The following is a 12,758-nucleotide window of genomic DNA, read 5'->3' as shown; positions in this document are numbered from 1 at the left end:
CTTTGCATTTTATTCAAATTTTTACATGTCGACTGGCACTATGATTTCTCTGATCAGACATAATAGTGGCTTTTTCGATTCAGATCCCCTGTGATTCGAGAAAGCTTATTAGAAATCTCTAATCCTTTGTTATTCATTATTTGATCATTATATAGGAATATCATGTTACGCTAGATTTTTCTGAAGTATTCATCAGAAGGAAAAAAAAGACAAACAAACTGTAGCATACAATAATTGAACGGCAGATGTTAAATTGCACCACATTTCGATGGGAACTATTAAATTTTGCTATATCGATGCTATGTACTTTCCCTAAGATTGAAATTGAACGAAATAACATGTTTATTTCGAACAATTGCGTTGTACTTTCACAAACAATTAACATTTTTTGATGAAATATTAATAAATGTGTCGTTTCTAAATGCAGCTACCTCATCGCGGATCATAAAGCAATCGTGTGATCTAACTAGATAATAATGTGATTCGAGTTATTACCATTAATAAAAGCATTGAGATACTATAGTTGGAAGTTAGTTTACGACTTTTTTGATTAACAGGAATCAGGATAATAGACCGTAGTAATCCTAAGAATGTCCCACAAATATAAAACGAAACGAGAACAATGAGAAAGTAGTGATAACCATTATAAGCTCAATCAAAAAGTGCGTAGCAAAACAACAAAACGACTGGAATTTTCATTCGTCGAGTCTTTAAATTTCAGTCAAATTAACCGAATTTTTAAGGAAGTGTCATTTTTACCAACCTTTTAAAATAGAAGTTGAATCAATTTAGCAAATTGCAATTCATTTATAAGAAATCGTGTTTCTAAATCAGTGATGAAATAAATTAATCGGTAAATAGTGCATTAAAACCAAACACTTTCAAATGTGTTACAATATTCGAAAAACTACTCGCAATTTATTATCGAATGGTATTTTATCGTCAAAATTGGAGAGACTGTTCCAATCATTTATTAATACACTCGCTCCGTTTAGGCCCTCAAAAGATAAACTTATGTACTGAAAGATGAGTAAGATTCGCAATTTATTTGCACACTGATAAAAGACAATAATGAGGAAATTTTCATTCTATGACTAACAGAAAATAACAGGAAATGCACAACACCCTCTAAACTCAAGCATGTGGCCAAAATTAACCGAACGCATTCAAATATCAATGACGGAAAACGTCGGTATATAAAGTAAACCAACGTAGTTTGATCTATTTCTGTGACTGCGACGTCTCTTTTTATTTTCATTCTTAAAAAAAAAACATGAAAATGTCAAGAGCAAGACAGAAACAAGTTCAAACTCACCGCATTGCTTTACATAACCTTAAATACGGCAAACGTGGAAGACAACAGCCGAAGAGCGTGAAAATAATAAAGTGTAGTGTTTGTTTTATGATTTTATTTAACCAGTTTGGTCATTTCTAAAAATGGTGAAAATTTTGAAAAAAATTGTACTAACTCAATTTTTCTTGCTGTTGAGTTTTGTAGTATTCAGTGGGTCGGTCCGCAAGAGAACCATCTGCAAAATTCAGCCATGGTCTGTAGTACATATATCGCACCTGCACAAGCACCTGAACAACACAACGCCACACACAAACGCGCTCAGTCACCAACTACCAACTGGTTGCATTGTGTAAAGTACGAGCCGAGTGGATGGATACAGAATACAAGTACAGATGGTTTCCACAATAAGTTGTTGGCTGAGCGTCCGACCAACGCCGATATTAACCGACTTATAAACCTAGACGGTACACTGTGGAGCGTTTTACATTACACGGTTTTAAAATGACATCACTACAACTTCTAAAATTAGCATTGGCTGTTCAACTCGAAGGAGATTCCAGCATCTCCAAGTCATTTACTTCTAAACATGTTCAATTCTCAAATTCGATGAAAGTTGCGGATTTTGACACAACGCACGAGTGAAAGTAAGCATCACTGGAATCTTGTTTTTTGCATATTATTTTGCGATGCTAAATAGAAAAGAAAGTTCCTAAACTGTATCAACCCTCCGTGTCTTCGGTGATTGATCTACCGCTTTTAACTTCGGATTTATTCATCCATGGAAGCCTCACACTGTTACGACATTCAATTTGCTCCCTTTCAAATTGGTATTAAGAAAAGTTAAGCCAAAAAATCAACATTCGCGTAGTCAGCGGTTAACCAAATATGACCATTGCTCATGTGTAACAATGAGCAACAAAAAATTCGTTGGGTGTTTCGCCAAAAAACGAGCCAAACCAACCGTTTCTAATGAGAAGTTTGCGTGAGCTATGTCTAAAGATTTTTTAAATTCACCCTCCAATTGTTTTGGTAAAAACTACGCGGAATTAATGTAGCATAACTTGAGAATTATCGATTCCACCTTTAGGTCTGTCATCAATCAACTTCTTAGGTTTGGTGAAGGTGCTCAATTAGAATTCAGGCGTGTAGAACTATTTGAAGATCTGCTTCCAATTTTGGTCAGTTGGTTTACCCTTTTTTATTGTAGGTTTCAGGTTTTTATTTCGGTTTACATTACATGGCAGAGATTCAGTTTACAACCGAATTTTGTGTTTAGGGTATACAGTAGAACCCCGCTATAACGAGAGGCCGGATATAACGAAATTTTTTTAAGTCATCCAGAATTTTCTTTGTAATTAAAACTGAGGAAACCTAATAAACTCACAATTTACGCTTTTATTGGAAATATTCATTTCTGAGAAGTGGATCCGGTGATATTCTCCCTTTTCAGTCCATTTGATCCACGTGTGATTCGATGAAAACATTTCAGTATGGCGCGTTACCAAGAAGTGTAACTGTCTTACAATAAAGAAATACTTGTCTCACTACAAACGATTGTTTTATGTTCATTGTACAGTAGACTCTCGATAATTTGGAATTCAAGGGACCTGGCAAAAAGTTCAAATTATCGAGAGTTCAAAATATAGTGTGATTCAAATAATCGAGATAAAGAGAAGAAAAATTCAAATAAACGAGAGTTCAGAAAAGAGAGCGTAAAATCCTAATATCATAAAACTTTGTTTTGTAAGTTATAAGTTCTTCTGGTGAAACAGATTTATGCTACGACGATATGTACTTCCAAAAACCCTTTATTAAAAAAGTCAAAAAAATGTAAAATCTGATTTTAAAGCTGCGATATAATTTTTAAGAATGGCTTGTTCAGAAGTTTCCTGTTTCCTTGTCCACCCACACGAGGGACTTCAAATTAACGGGAGTTCGAGAGAAAAAAAATTCAAATTACAGAGTGCTGGCGGGAAAAAGTTCTCTATTTTACTTCAAATTAATGAGAGGACCAAAATACATTGAAATTTTTCAATTTATCGAGAAAAATCAAGGAGACCGGGAAAAAACTTCAAATTATCGAGAGTCTACTGTATTTGGTTTTGTTTGTAGTTCCAATATTGTTTAAGACATACGTTCCACTGGATTTCATTTTGAAAGCAATTTTCTATATAAATTGGGGGTGGAAAATGTGGAACGGAAATAATCCAGTAGCATCAAACTCCCTCCAACTTTCACTTATTTCCTACCGAAGATTGCACAGAACAAAACACATAAACAAAGTAATCAAATAAAAAAAATAAATGTCATGGAAACACGTAACCCTATCTCAGTGTCGCAGTGGAGTAAGCACGTTAATTTCAAAGGGAAGTAAATCCAGGTGCATTTGCAATCGCGCTCACCTCACGTACACATGTTTTCCATTAATTGAAAATATGAAAATTACAATAAGGGTCAATACTGCCTTAGCAACCGGTTTGATGTGTACTTCCTTGGGCAAAAACAGTTATGGCCTAAATTGCGGAATTATATCGAGGGCAACTGTAAAAAAGTGGGCAACAAAATTAATTAGTCAAAATTGCGACCGGAAGCGTCTTTGTAGAAATACAGTAGTCATGTAAAATTAAACTGAACGGTGCAATTAGCATGAAATGTTTTTGATGTCATAAGCGATCAACTTTTACCGCACCCTTTTAACTGCTGAAAAGATTAAATGTGAATTAAATAGTAAGAAAAGGGCATCGAACTCGAGGGTTAATTTTCTGGGAGTGAACGGAATCACGAAGTATTTTTATGTTATCGTGACACAAGCAATTGATTTTTTTAGTGTATTGATTGGAGTTATTCAATTGAGTACGCAACTTGAAACAATTACACTAAATTGTATGTTTTATTTTTAGTTTAACGGGAATTTCTACAATGGGTTATGCACGAAACAACAAGTCATTTGATACTGTAACAACAATTGTGAATCTAAATTAGTCACAGATGCATGTTGAATGGTCTATAGATCTTATCGATTATTACACTTAATAATTCCAGTCTTGTTAAGGTTATGAAACTGTATTACAACCGGTGACTTTAAATTTTCTTTACAAGCAGCGACAAAAATTGTACCGCGCCATCAATCTTCAATGCGTTTTACGCAGTGACAATTTTAAAAGTTCAAAGCAATTACTACAAAAAAAAGTGTGGTCACAATTAAACAACATCAACAGTGGATTGACGGTAATTATTTATAATAGATAACCGTGAGTGAAAGCATAACGAAATGAAAAATACTCTCCACTGTCCAATTTTATGCAGTGACTATTGAAATGGTGGATGAATAAACCATAGAGACGTTACATGCAGAAGATAGAGCTAATTACAGGTAAATCGGGCGTCGTCATTGTTGAAACAGTTAACTAGAGAACTATCCACTTACGAAGAGAAATGAATTCATTACTTTGGTAAAAGATGGCAATTTATGATCGGTTACAACTTAAACAGCGGTAATTTGCTCGTTATTTCTTAACCGCGTTTGGTATTTAGGTTTCATGTGGTATCGACATTCCCCTTCGACTTCGTGGTGTATTTAATTCTTGTAATTTATCGTCTTCCCAGTTTCACCAAATTCTGAAATAACACACAACGAACCACGACCACTTTAAATTACACCGCTGAAGAAGCGATGAAAATTGAAATAACACATCAGAACTGATTTAAATAATGATCAAGTCAAGATCTAATCACGGAGACCGTATCTTCCCTTTTGATCTACTTCTATTTATTTATTATCGAGATCCAACGTGCACCATGACGAACAAGTATTCAAATTTAAATACCAAAGTTCAGGTAAAAATTATCGTAATTTTACTCCATAATCCCTTTGCAAATAGACTTCAATATTTATAGCCCTTGCCAAAGTAAAATCCATAAACAAAAATGACAACGACTATCTTCCTTTTGTAAAACTTTAAACCCTAACTTTTTATTATCTTGACCGTTTAACAGGTAAAATTTTCCTGGCGTGTTGCTGCAAACCTCATTTCTCTTAGCCCCTCTTTCTGTGTTTACAATGACTACATTCAATCAACACAACATATTGGAAAAGAAGCTATTAAAATTATTTATGGAACTTTTACAATTCATTTCTAAATCCACAAATTTCCAGCAGACTAAGAAAATAAACATTGGCCTCACCAAAACCGCGGTCCGGTTATTTCCAGCCAAGAAAATATTTTGAGAAGTTTACGAACGAAGCAAAGTTTTATTTCCATTCAATCGTTAGAAATGGCGTTCTGAAAGACATAAGATAAAGCCAAAGTAACAGACTTTCCAAGAAATTTCACAAGCAATTGAAGTCTAGTGAAGAAACCCCACACTGAAGCTATAACAATACAAAGTTGAGTGGCATTTCGCGGCAACTTCAGATTTACAACCACGAAATGGCCACTTCATTACACAAAGAACAACCAATTAGAAGCAAAACATTCCCATAAAGAGAATTTCAATTTAATAACGATTTTTATGACAATGTCGTGTCTACTCACAGTCTGAAAACAAATGATTTTGATTTAAAACCTAGAAACAGTTAGCCACAAAATAACCACAATTATATGAAAAAAGGTTTCGTGTGTCCCCGTTAGCGGTCCATTACCAAAAGCTCTCTTCTTTGATCATCAAATTCTGGTAGCAAATACTCAAATGTTTCCGGGTTGGGACGCGTGCGCTTCTCTCCACACGATTTCAATTGGACATAAATCTGATCGCAATTAATCACGATCGTGGAATGAAACGACGGCAATGCCTTTATAGCAACATTTGTTTAATTTCGCCACTCCTCGATGTGTCAACTCGCTTTAGAAGATGTTACAATGCCCACACTAACCTTGCCGCGAACAAGGGAAAACGCCTCTGCAGAGTAGTTACAAGTTACTTTGCAAACCGAGTTTACACTTGTTAAGATCAAAGCTATTTGACAAAATTAAGGAAAAAGTGGGTACTCCTTTATTTACATGGCCTCAACCGCCAACGTCTGTCCAAATTCGAAAATATTAACAAAGCTCCCGCATTTTTTTCTGTAATTTGCGTAAAACTCAATTGAGTTTTTGATACAACTGGGAATTAATATTAATGAATGTTAATGTGAAAAACACACATTTTCTTTGTGGCTTTACCGTCAACCTCAATTAATTTTACTATACGACTCGCGTTTTTGGTTATTTATCATTATCAGTTTATCACCAAAGAAAAAAAAAGCGTGTGGGTAAAATCGTTTAAAATAATCGATGCGACGCCCACTGAATTTTGTCGGTTATTTAGCATTAATTTAAGATTAGACACAACCAAACTCGTATCTTTCAAACAATTTTTTGCGGCCTTTACAAAATTTTCATGGACATCAAGGATGATTGAGGTAATTAATTAGCACCAGCACAAAAAATCAATTCGAAGTTAAAATTATTATGGGAAGACAACTAGAAATATTAAATCCTTCGCCATTGGCCATCCTTAACATCCGCCACTAAGGAGGTAATATTTTGCAAGTTGAAATATTAATACGTCAATAAAATTTTAATGCAGCTGAAATATTCAAGCGCAATTAAGTGTAATCATGTGCAATACACGTTAAAGTTTCCGCGAGGAATCCAGGATTCCTCAGTTCTTATAAAAACAAATTTTCAGTCGTTGCTTACATGATTTTATTGCGGTGTAAATAAAAAAACGTGAAGAAATTTATATTGATACTAAAATAGCGTTTGTTTACTTAATTCACACTTGGGAGTCGAACTTATGCAAGAGGACACATTTTATGAACTTCGCAAATGGTTGGAATTTTAATTGTATGATTAAATAACACGGCATAACACAAGCGATGGGAAAAAATCTCAAGCGAACAAATATGCTGAAACATTTCATATGCACTGTTATTTTATTGTAAAACTTTCCCGACAAGACTCGTTTGCAAAAATACAGATTTTCACAGCCGGCAGTGGATTAAACCGATGTATTGACTTTTAAACTATAGAAATCATCCATTTATATCCAAATTGCTTTAGATGTAATAGATTTTATCGAGGCGTTAATAATTGTAATCACTGGGGTGACTAACAGCAAAGAAAGTACATGAAATCCTTTCACGTTCAACTATCAATTTCCAAGATAGCCCGAGGAAGGCTTTACTAACAGGAACTTCGAGCTTTTAGCTACTCAGCTTGTCTGTTTTTATGCAAAATATTAATAAATTGCACGCATTATACACCTTGAACTAGTTTTTAATGAAGGTACCGCATGCAATGGTATGGTTTCAAATTTCCCTTGACAATTTATGGAACGAAAGGAGCAGTTTGAGGAAAAAGTTAAGTTATTTCATTAAAAAGAATAATGTTTTTCAATTACCAGGAAGCTTTCTCTTTTCAACAATAAACTCATTGTTAGTTATACACAGATATAATTAATATCGGAAATAAAAATATGCGATACATGAGCTAAGATAAAAAGATTTGTGTACAATGTTGTGATGAGATTTCAGATTAAAAATGAAAGTTTTTCATGTTAGGAAGTAAATCCTAGGACCAACCATTTTATTAATCTACTAGTTTAATTACTTTCTATTTTTCTGAAAGGACTACTGTTCTATTCCAATTAAATCAAGAGCTGTTAAAAATATTGCGAAAAACACTAAAAACTTGTAATTAACTAAATGTGAGCTCCAAATTTTATAAACATTACCGTATTTGGAATTAAGTAAATTTCAGTGAAAACACAAAAATTACGATGGAATTAGAAACTGATAATTTATGCAAACGCTAAGTCCATATAAAACGTGAAATTTATTTGATATTATCAGCATTATCCTTTGTATGCAATAAAGAAAATTTCTTATGATGAAAAAGCAACTTACATCTGTTTGCGACACGTTAATTGCTATACATCCGTACATGGACAATTCTTCAAATAAATATCCAATTAAGTTTCCCAGGGATTTGAAATAAAAATATTTTCTAACATTGAAGTTACTTCTAGTAAATCACTCACTGGAAAAGTCTCTCCGAAGCAGCGTGTTTTATTACTTAAATATTGTTTTATTAATTACAAAACTTCATTTACATTAATTTAAATTTAGACCCCAATAAATACGTTTTAATATGGCAGTCTATAAGTATTTTCTGCATTAATATTATTAATTAACTTCTTGTGGATCTTCTGTTATGTTATTACATTTAGTGACATTTTTTGCTCTGTCGTATCAATTTAATATTCCAAGAAAAACATTAGAAAGGATACATCAATAAATTTACAAAAATAATTATCAATAATTCCCCTACATATTATAATTAATAATTAAATAAGATCATAATTCATAACTCTAGCTTATATGCTAATTAGAAAGTCAACTAATTACGTCGTTTCAGAATCCACAAAATGCATACGAAAAACAAACACTTTTTATTGAAACAAAAAATATTTATCTTTATTTAGTCGTTATAAAAAACATGATTGCTCACCGATGATGTTATCAATAAAAACTAGAAAGTTCAGACACGCAGCCGGTAATAAAACGATAAGAATGACATTTTCCACCCACAAACCAGAAGTCTCACATTCGAAACGAACGTTGAATGCTTTAAGTCATCGTGACAAATTCGATCAAGTTCTGCTCACACACGAAATCTTTTGTAACGTAGAATCAATCGGAATTTTTCTATCAATGAGAAAGCGGCATTAAACGCGATATTTTCGAATCGATTAGTTAAGAAAAATAAAAAACTTCTGTATTTAAGATTTCTTTATTTGAGTGATATTCGATCGATACAGAAAATTCTAGTACTCATAAAAACATTCGCAGTCTCCATTGCAACACCGGTGATATAATAAAACCGCTCAGAACAAAGGAGTTATTTAATTAAATTGAAACAATCATTTTGAAAACGACCGAAACAAGGTCAGCGCAAACATTTTCTTTCTGATAATTAATCACGAGGTATGCAGTTGTGTAGATTTTTTAATCCTAAAGAAAAAGCTCCACAAATCAATAAACATTCCAATAATGAACGTGTGGAAAACGAGAAACTAGAAGCAGAAGTTATTTTTTCTATCCAATGTTATTTTATCGATTATTGATCTTTACAATTTACAGTTGTTTATTTTAAAAAAATCGCCTTACAAGAATTATGCCGCCATAATAATAACGTACGCGGTTCAGAATCCGTTAAAATATTTCATAATTCAAGAGAGATTTAAAATGAACGTTCGCAGAGACATCTAGGAACGGTCTCGGAAATTAAGCGCATGGTTTTAATGTAGAAACCTGTAACGTTTTATTAGCCTGCCATCTATGAGCCCGACTGGAAGCTCTCACTGGAAGAAAATCAATATCTTTTTATCTCACGAAGCAACAACATAACTGAACATTGCCGAAAACGTGAAAATCCTTGAGCTAAATGTAACAGCAGAAAATAGATATTGAGGTTTTTAATTTAATATGTCTAGTAAACTGAAATCTGAAACTGCCATCTTTCAGAAGTTTAAATCCCATAAACTTTGATTAACAATAATTCTTTACAGTATTTTCAAACGGTCTAGTCTAGTCTACCTATATTTTACAATCACAGTACTAACCTTTAGCTCTAAAGCCTTAGCTTCAATTTCAGTCTTTGTATATTTGGTTCTAAAGTTGAGTGGCTGCAAACACGATTCCAAGTTTTTAAACCATTTCCGCAGACACTTAATCTCGTGATCAATATCTATAAAAAAACAAAATAACAATAAGTTTAATAAGATGATACAAAAAACTGTTTATAACAGCTTTTTGTAATTTTTTTCTTTCAAAATTATAACAGCATTTGCGGTTTAGCAGAGTACAAAGTCCACTACTTCTAACTTTATACAAAACTCGGTAATTCGTCTAAACACTAATTAAATTCCGATATGTGTACAGCCATAATTTTTCTGCTTCGGCTGTTCTAAACAATGAAAAAAATAACTACCTAAACAACTGTCCTGCTCGCAATGTTCGCATTCTGAAGGTCCTAAAATGCTCAAAATGGAGTCCCATTTTGAATTTAAGTGCGTCACACGCCATCCCACTTCTTCTTGTACTTTTGGGTGTATTTGCACAAGTTGACTAGCTTGATCATTAAATAGTGCAAGCAAAGGACTTTTTTCATGAACCACATTGACACAATGCTGGAACAAAAATGTTAGGAAAAAAAAGTACATAAACTCGAGAATATCATACTGCACGCAAAGCCTTGTCTGTGATGTTTTCTTCTTTGCCATAAATCGTCTCCTGAACGCTATTCAACCATAAATAGAGCTCGGAGAACTGTGCGTAAAATTCTTTCAAAGACCATGTCCCAGTGTCGATACCCAAATCGTTATTTGCTTCCTGAAATAAACACAATTTTAGCCAAAACTGTTAATTGGATTATATTTAGTCATTATATAACAACGGATGTTAATTTTTTTGCCCGTTTGGCTTGCAATCAACTTTTGATTTTAAGAATGACTAATAAACTTGAGGTAATTTAGAAACAAAATTTTTTTTTTTAAACATTGCAGCTTACTTGGCACTTATCAATCAATTGGTTATCCATGATGTAATTATAATTTGCCTGAAGTGCTGACCAGAAGTCTTCTCTATGTTCACTAGCTGTACTTCCCCACGATCGTCTGACAGCTGTTGCTTTGACTCGATTTTTTGTCAAACTGCTGTAGAGTCGAGGTTTCACTACTCCTTTTTCGGGAGTAGTATCGGTGGCAGGTAGTGAAGATAAAGAGAAGCAGGTCTTCATTGCAGAATTTTCGAAACCTGGAAAATATAAAAATCGAATTAGAAAGTTTTTTTACAACCTCACGCAATAATTCGTTCATTTTGTACTAAAATTTTAATCGAGATGCGAAGGTGGTTACTAAATTGTTTATAAAGAAACTATCGACATTTTAGAAAGAAGGCCATTAATATAACGACAAACATGGCGAATATGCAACAGTCATGAAATTGCAAATTGTTAAGCGCGAGCACGATTACCGGATTCATTTAAACCTTTAAGAGCTTCTTTCGATACGACACTATCAGGAAACCGTTTATTATTATTTCTAACGGCAGTTTATTTTTTAAATACCTTGAAAGCACGTTCTTGGGTATAATTATTCTAACAATACTATAACTCGTTATATTTAAATATATGGAAGAAAGTGATAAGTTACAATTTCACAATAAAACAGTTAAAAAGAAAAACATCGTTCATTGCCAAGTATTATGCTAAGAAAATTATATCATTGCTATTTTGACACCTGTAGATGAGAAATAATCACATAACGAACCATCAGCTGGCAAATGGTCTAGGTGTTATTGCCAATAATCACCGATGAACACAAAGAAAAATAACTGACATTTTTTGCTTTCAAATCAACTCTGTGGAGAAATCTGCAAATAGAATCTTCTGTCTGTTCTTCCACTTCATTTAGAATATGCACTTCTTGTACTCACTCAAGTTGGTTTAAAAATAAAATTACGAGTCTGCCAAGTTCAATAGAAATTGTCGTTCCAGATGTATTCTAACGTTATCATTTGTTACTTTATCTCCATCGTCAAACATTTTTAAACATTTTGTGCATTATTGTTAAATCCACTGAAATTTTATTAAAAACGAAACATTTTAGTTAGCAAAACCTTGAAATAATGGTCACCTTATCATCCAAACAGGCTACTAAATATTTACATTTTTACGATAATCTTCCAACTTTTTATAATAAATTTTTGAAGTTCTTATGTAACAGTCTCCGCAATCCAGTACTCATTGCAATTAATTAAATCCAACTAATTTCTCAGAAAATTCATACCAATTAAATTAATTTACACAAAAGTGATGATCTTCTCGTTCGGAATGAACTTTTTTTTCACTTACATAACTAAAATTTTTATTTTCAAAACTTCTTTTCTTTTTGTTATGTAGTAATTTTAATTCGAAAAGTTCACGTCTATTAATCATGGAACAATGAACGGTTTGGATAAGAAACAGTTTAATAAATCATTAATCAAATAATTTATTGACGATTGAAATACGGAACTTTGCCAGAGACTCACATATTTCATTTTACTGCGAACAAATTCCACAATATACTCTCCGAAAAATTAATTTTGTAGAAATTTTATTAAACTTCGTGGAAATAAAACGCGTAACATTTTACTTGTATTGCTCGGATTTTGCGAACTTCACATTTCACAACGGTGAAAAATGTCACCGGACTTTCAACTTTAAAGAATAGTTAAAAGATTTTTTTTACATTTGCAAGTGCTAGAAATTATTGTTAGCATTTTAACAAATTTATGTAAATAAGAGATGATTTCACCGGTAAAAATTTGAAAAAATCCGCAGTTTCTAAAATAACAAGTAGATAAAATCAGTAATAAATTTCAGTAAAACAATCTGCGTGTGATTCGAGTTTATTTCCCACAACGCTCCAGCAGTAT

The 12,758-nt window shown here is 32.9% G+C and overlaps 1 protein-coding gene across 2 annotated transcripts in view; it reads right to left on the bottom strand.

The window, feature by feature from the left end:
* The window catches only part of klar (klarsicht), a 53,564-nt gene that overhangs the window by 31,153 nt on the left and 9,653 nt on the right, over nt 1–12,758 (bottom strand). For both annotated transcript variants that reach the window (XM_088048295.1, XM_088048296.1), the window contains exons 3-6: nt 10,849–11,093; nt 10,521–10,670; nt 10,270–10,468; nt 9,902–10,026 (exon numbers count right to left, since the gene is read on the bottom strand). In XM_088048295.1, coding sequence (XP_087904421.1) covers nt 9,902–10,026; nt 10,270–10,468; nt 10,521–10,670; nt 10,849–11,093 — 719 coding nt within the window. The remainder of the gene's footprint in view (nt 1–9,901; nt 10,027–10,269; nt 10,469–10,520; nt 10,671–10,848; nt 11,094–12,758) is intronic.

This window comes from Gnatocerus cornutus, chromosome 10 (assembly GCF_029298725.1).
Source record: "Gnatocerus cornutus isolate USDA-ARS CGAHR chromosome 10, icGnaCorn1.1, whole genome shotgun sequence".
In the NCBI taxonomy this organism is placed as follows: Eukaryota; Metazoa; Arthropoda; class Insecta; order Coleoptera; family Tenebrionidae; genus Gnatocerus; species Gnatocerus cornutus.
This window is presented reverse-complemented; position numbering and strand designations above follow the sequence as displayed.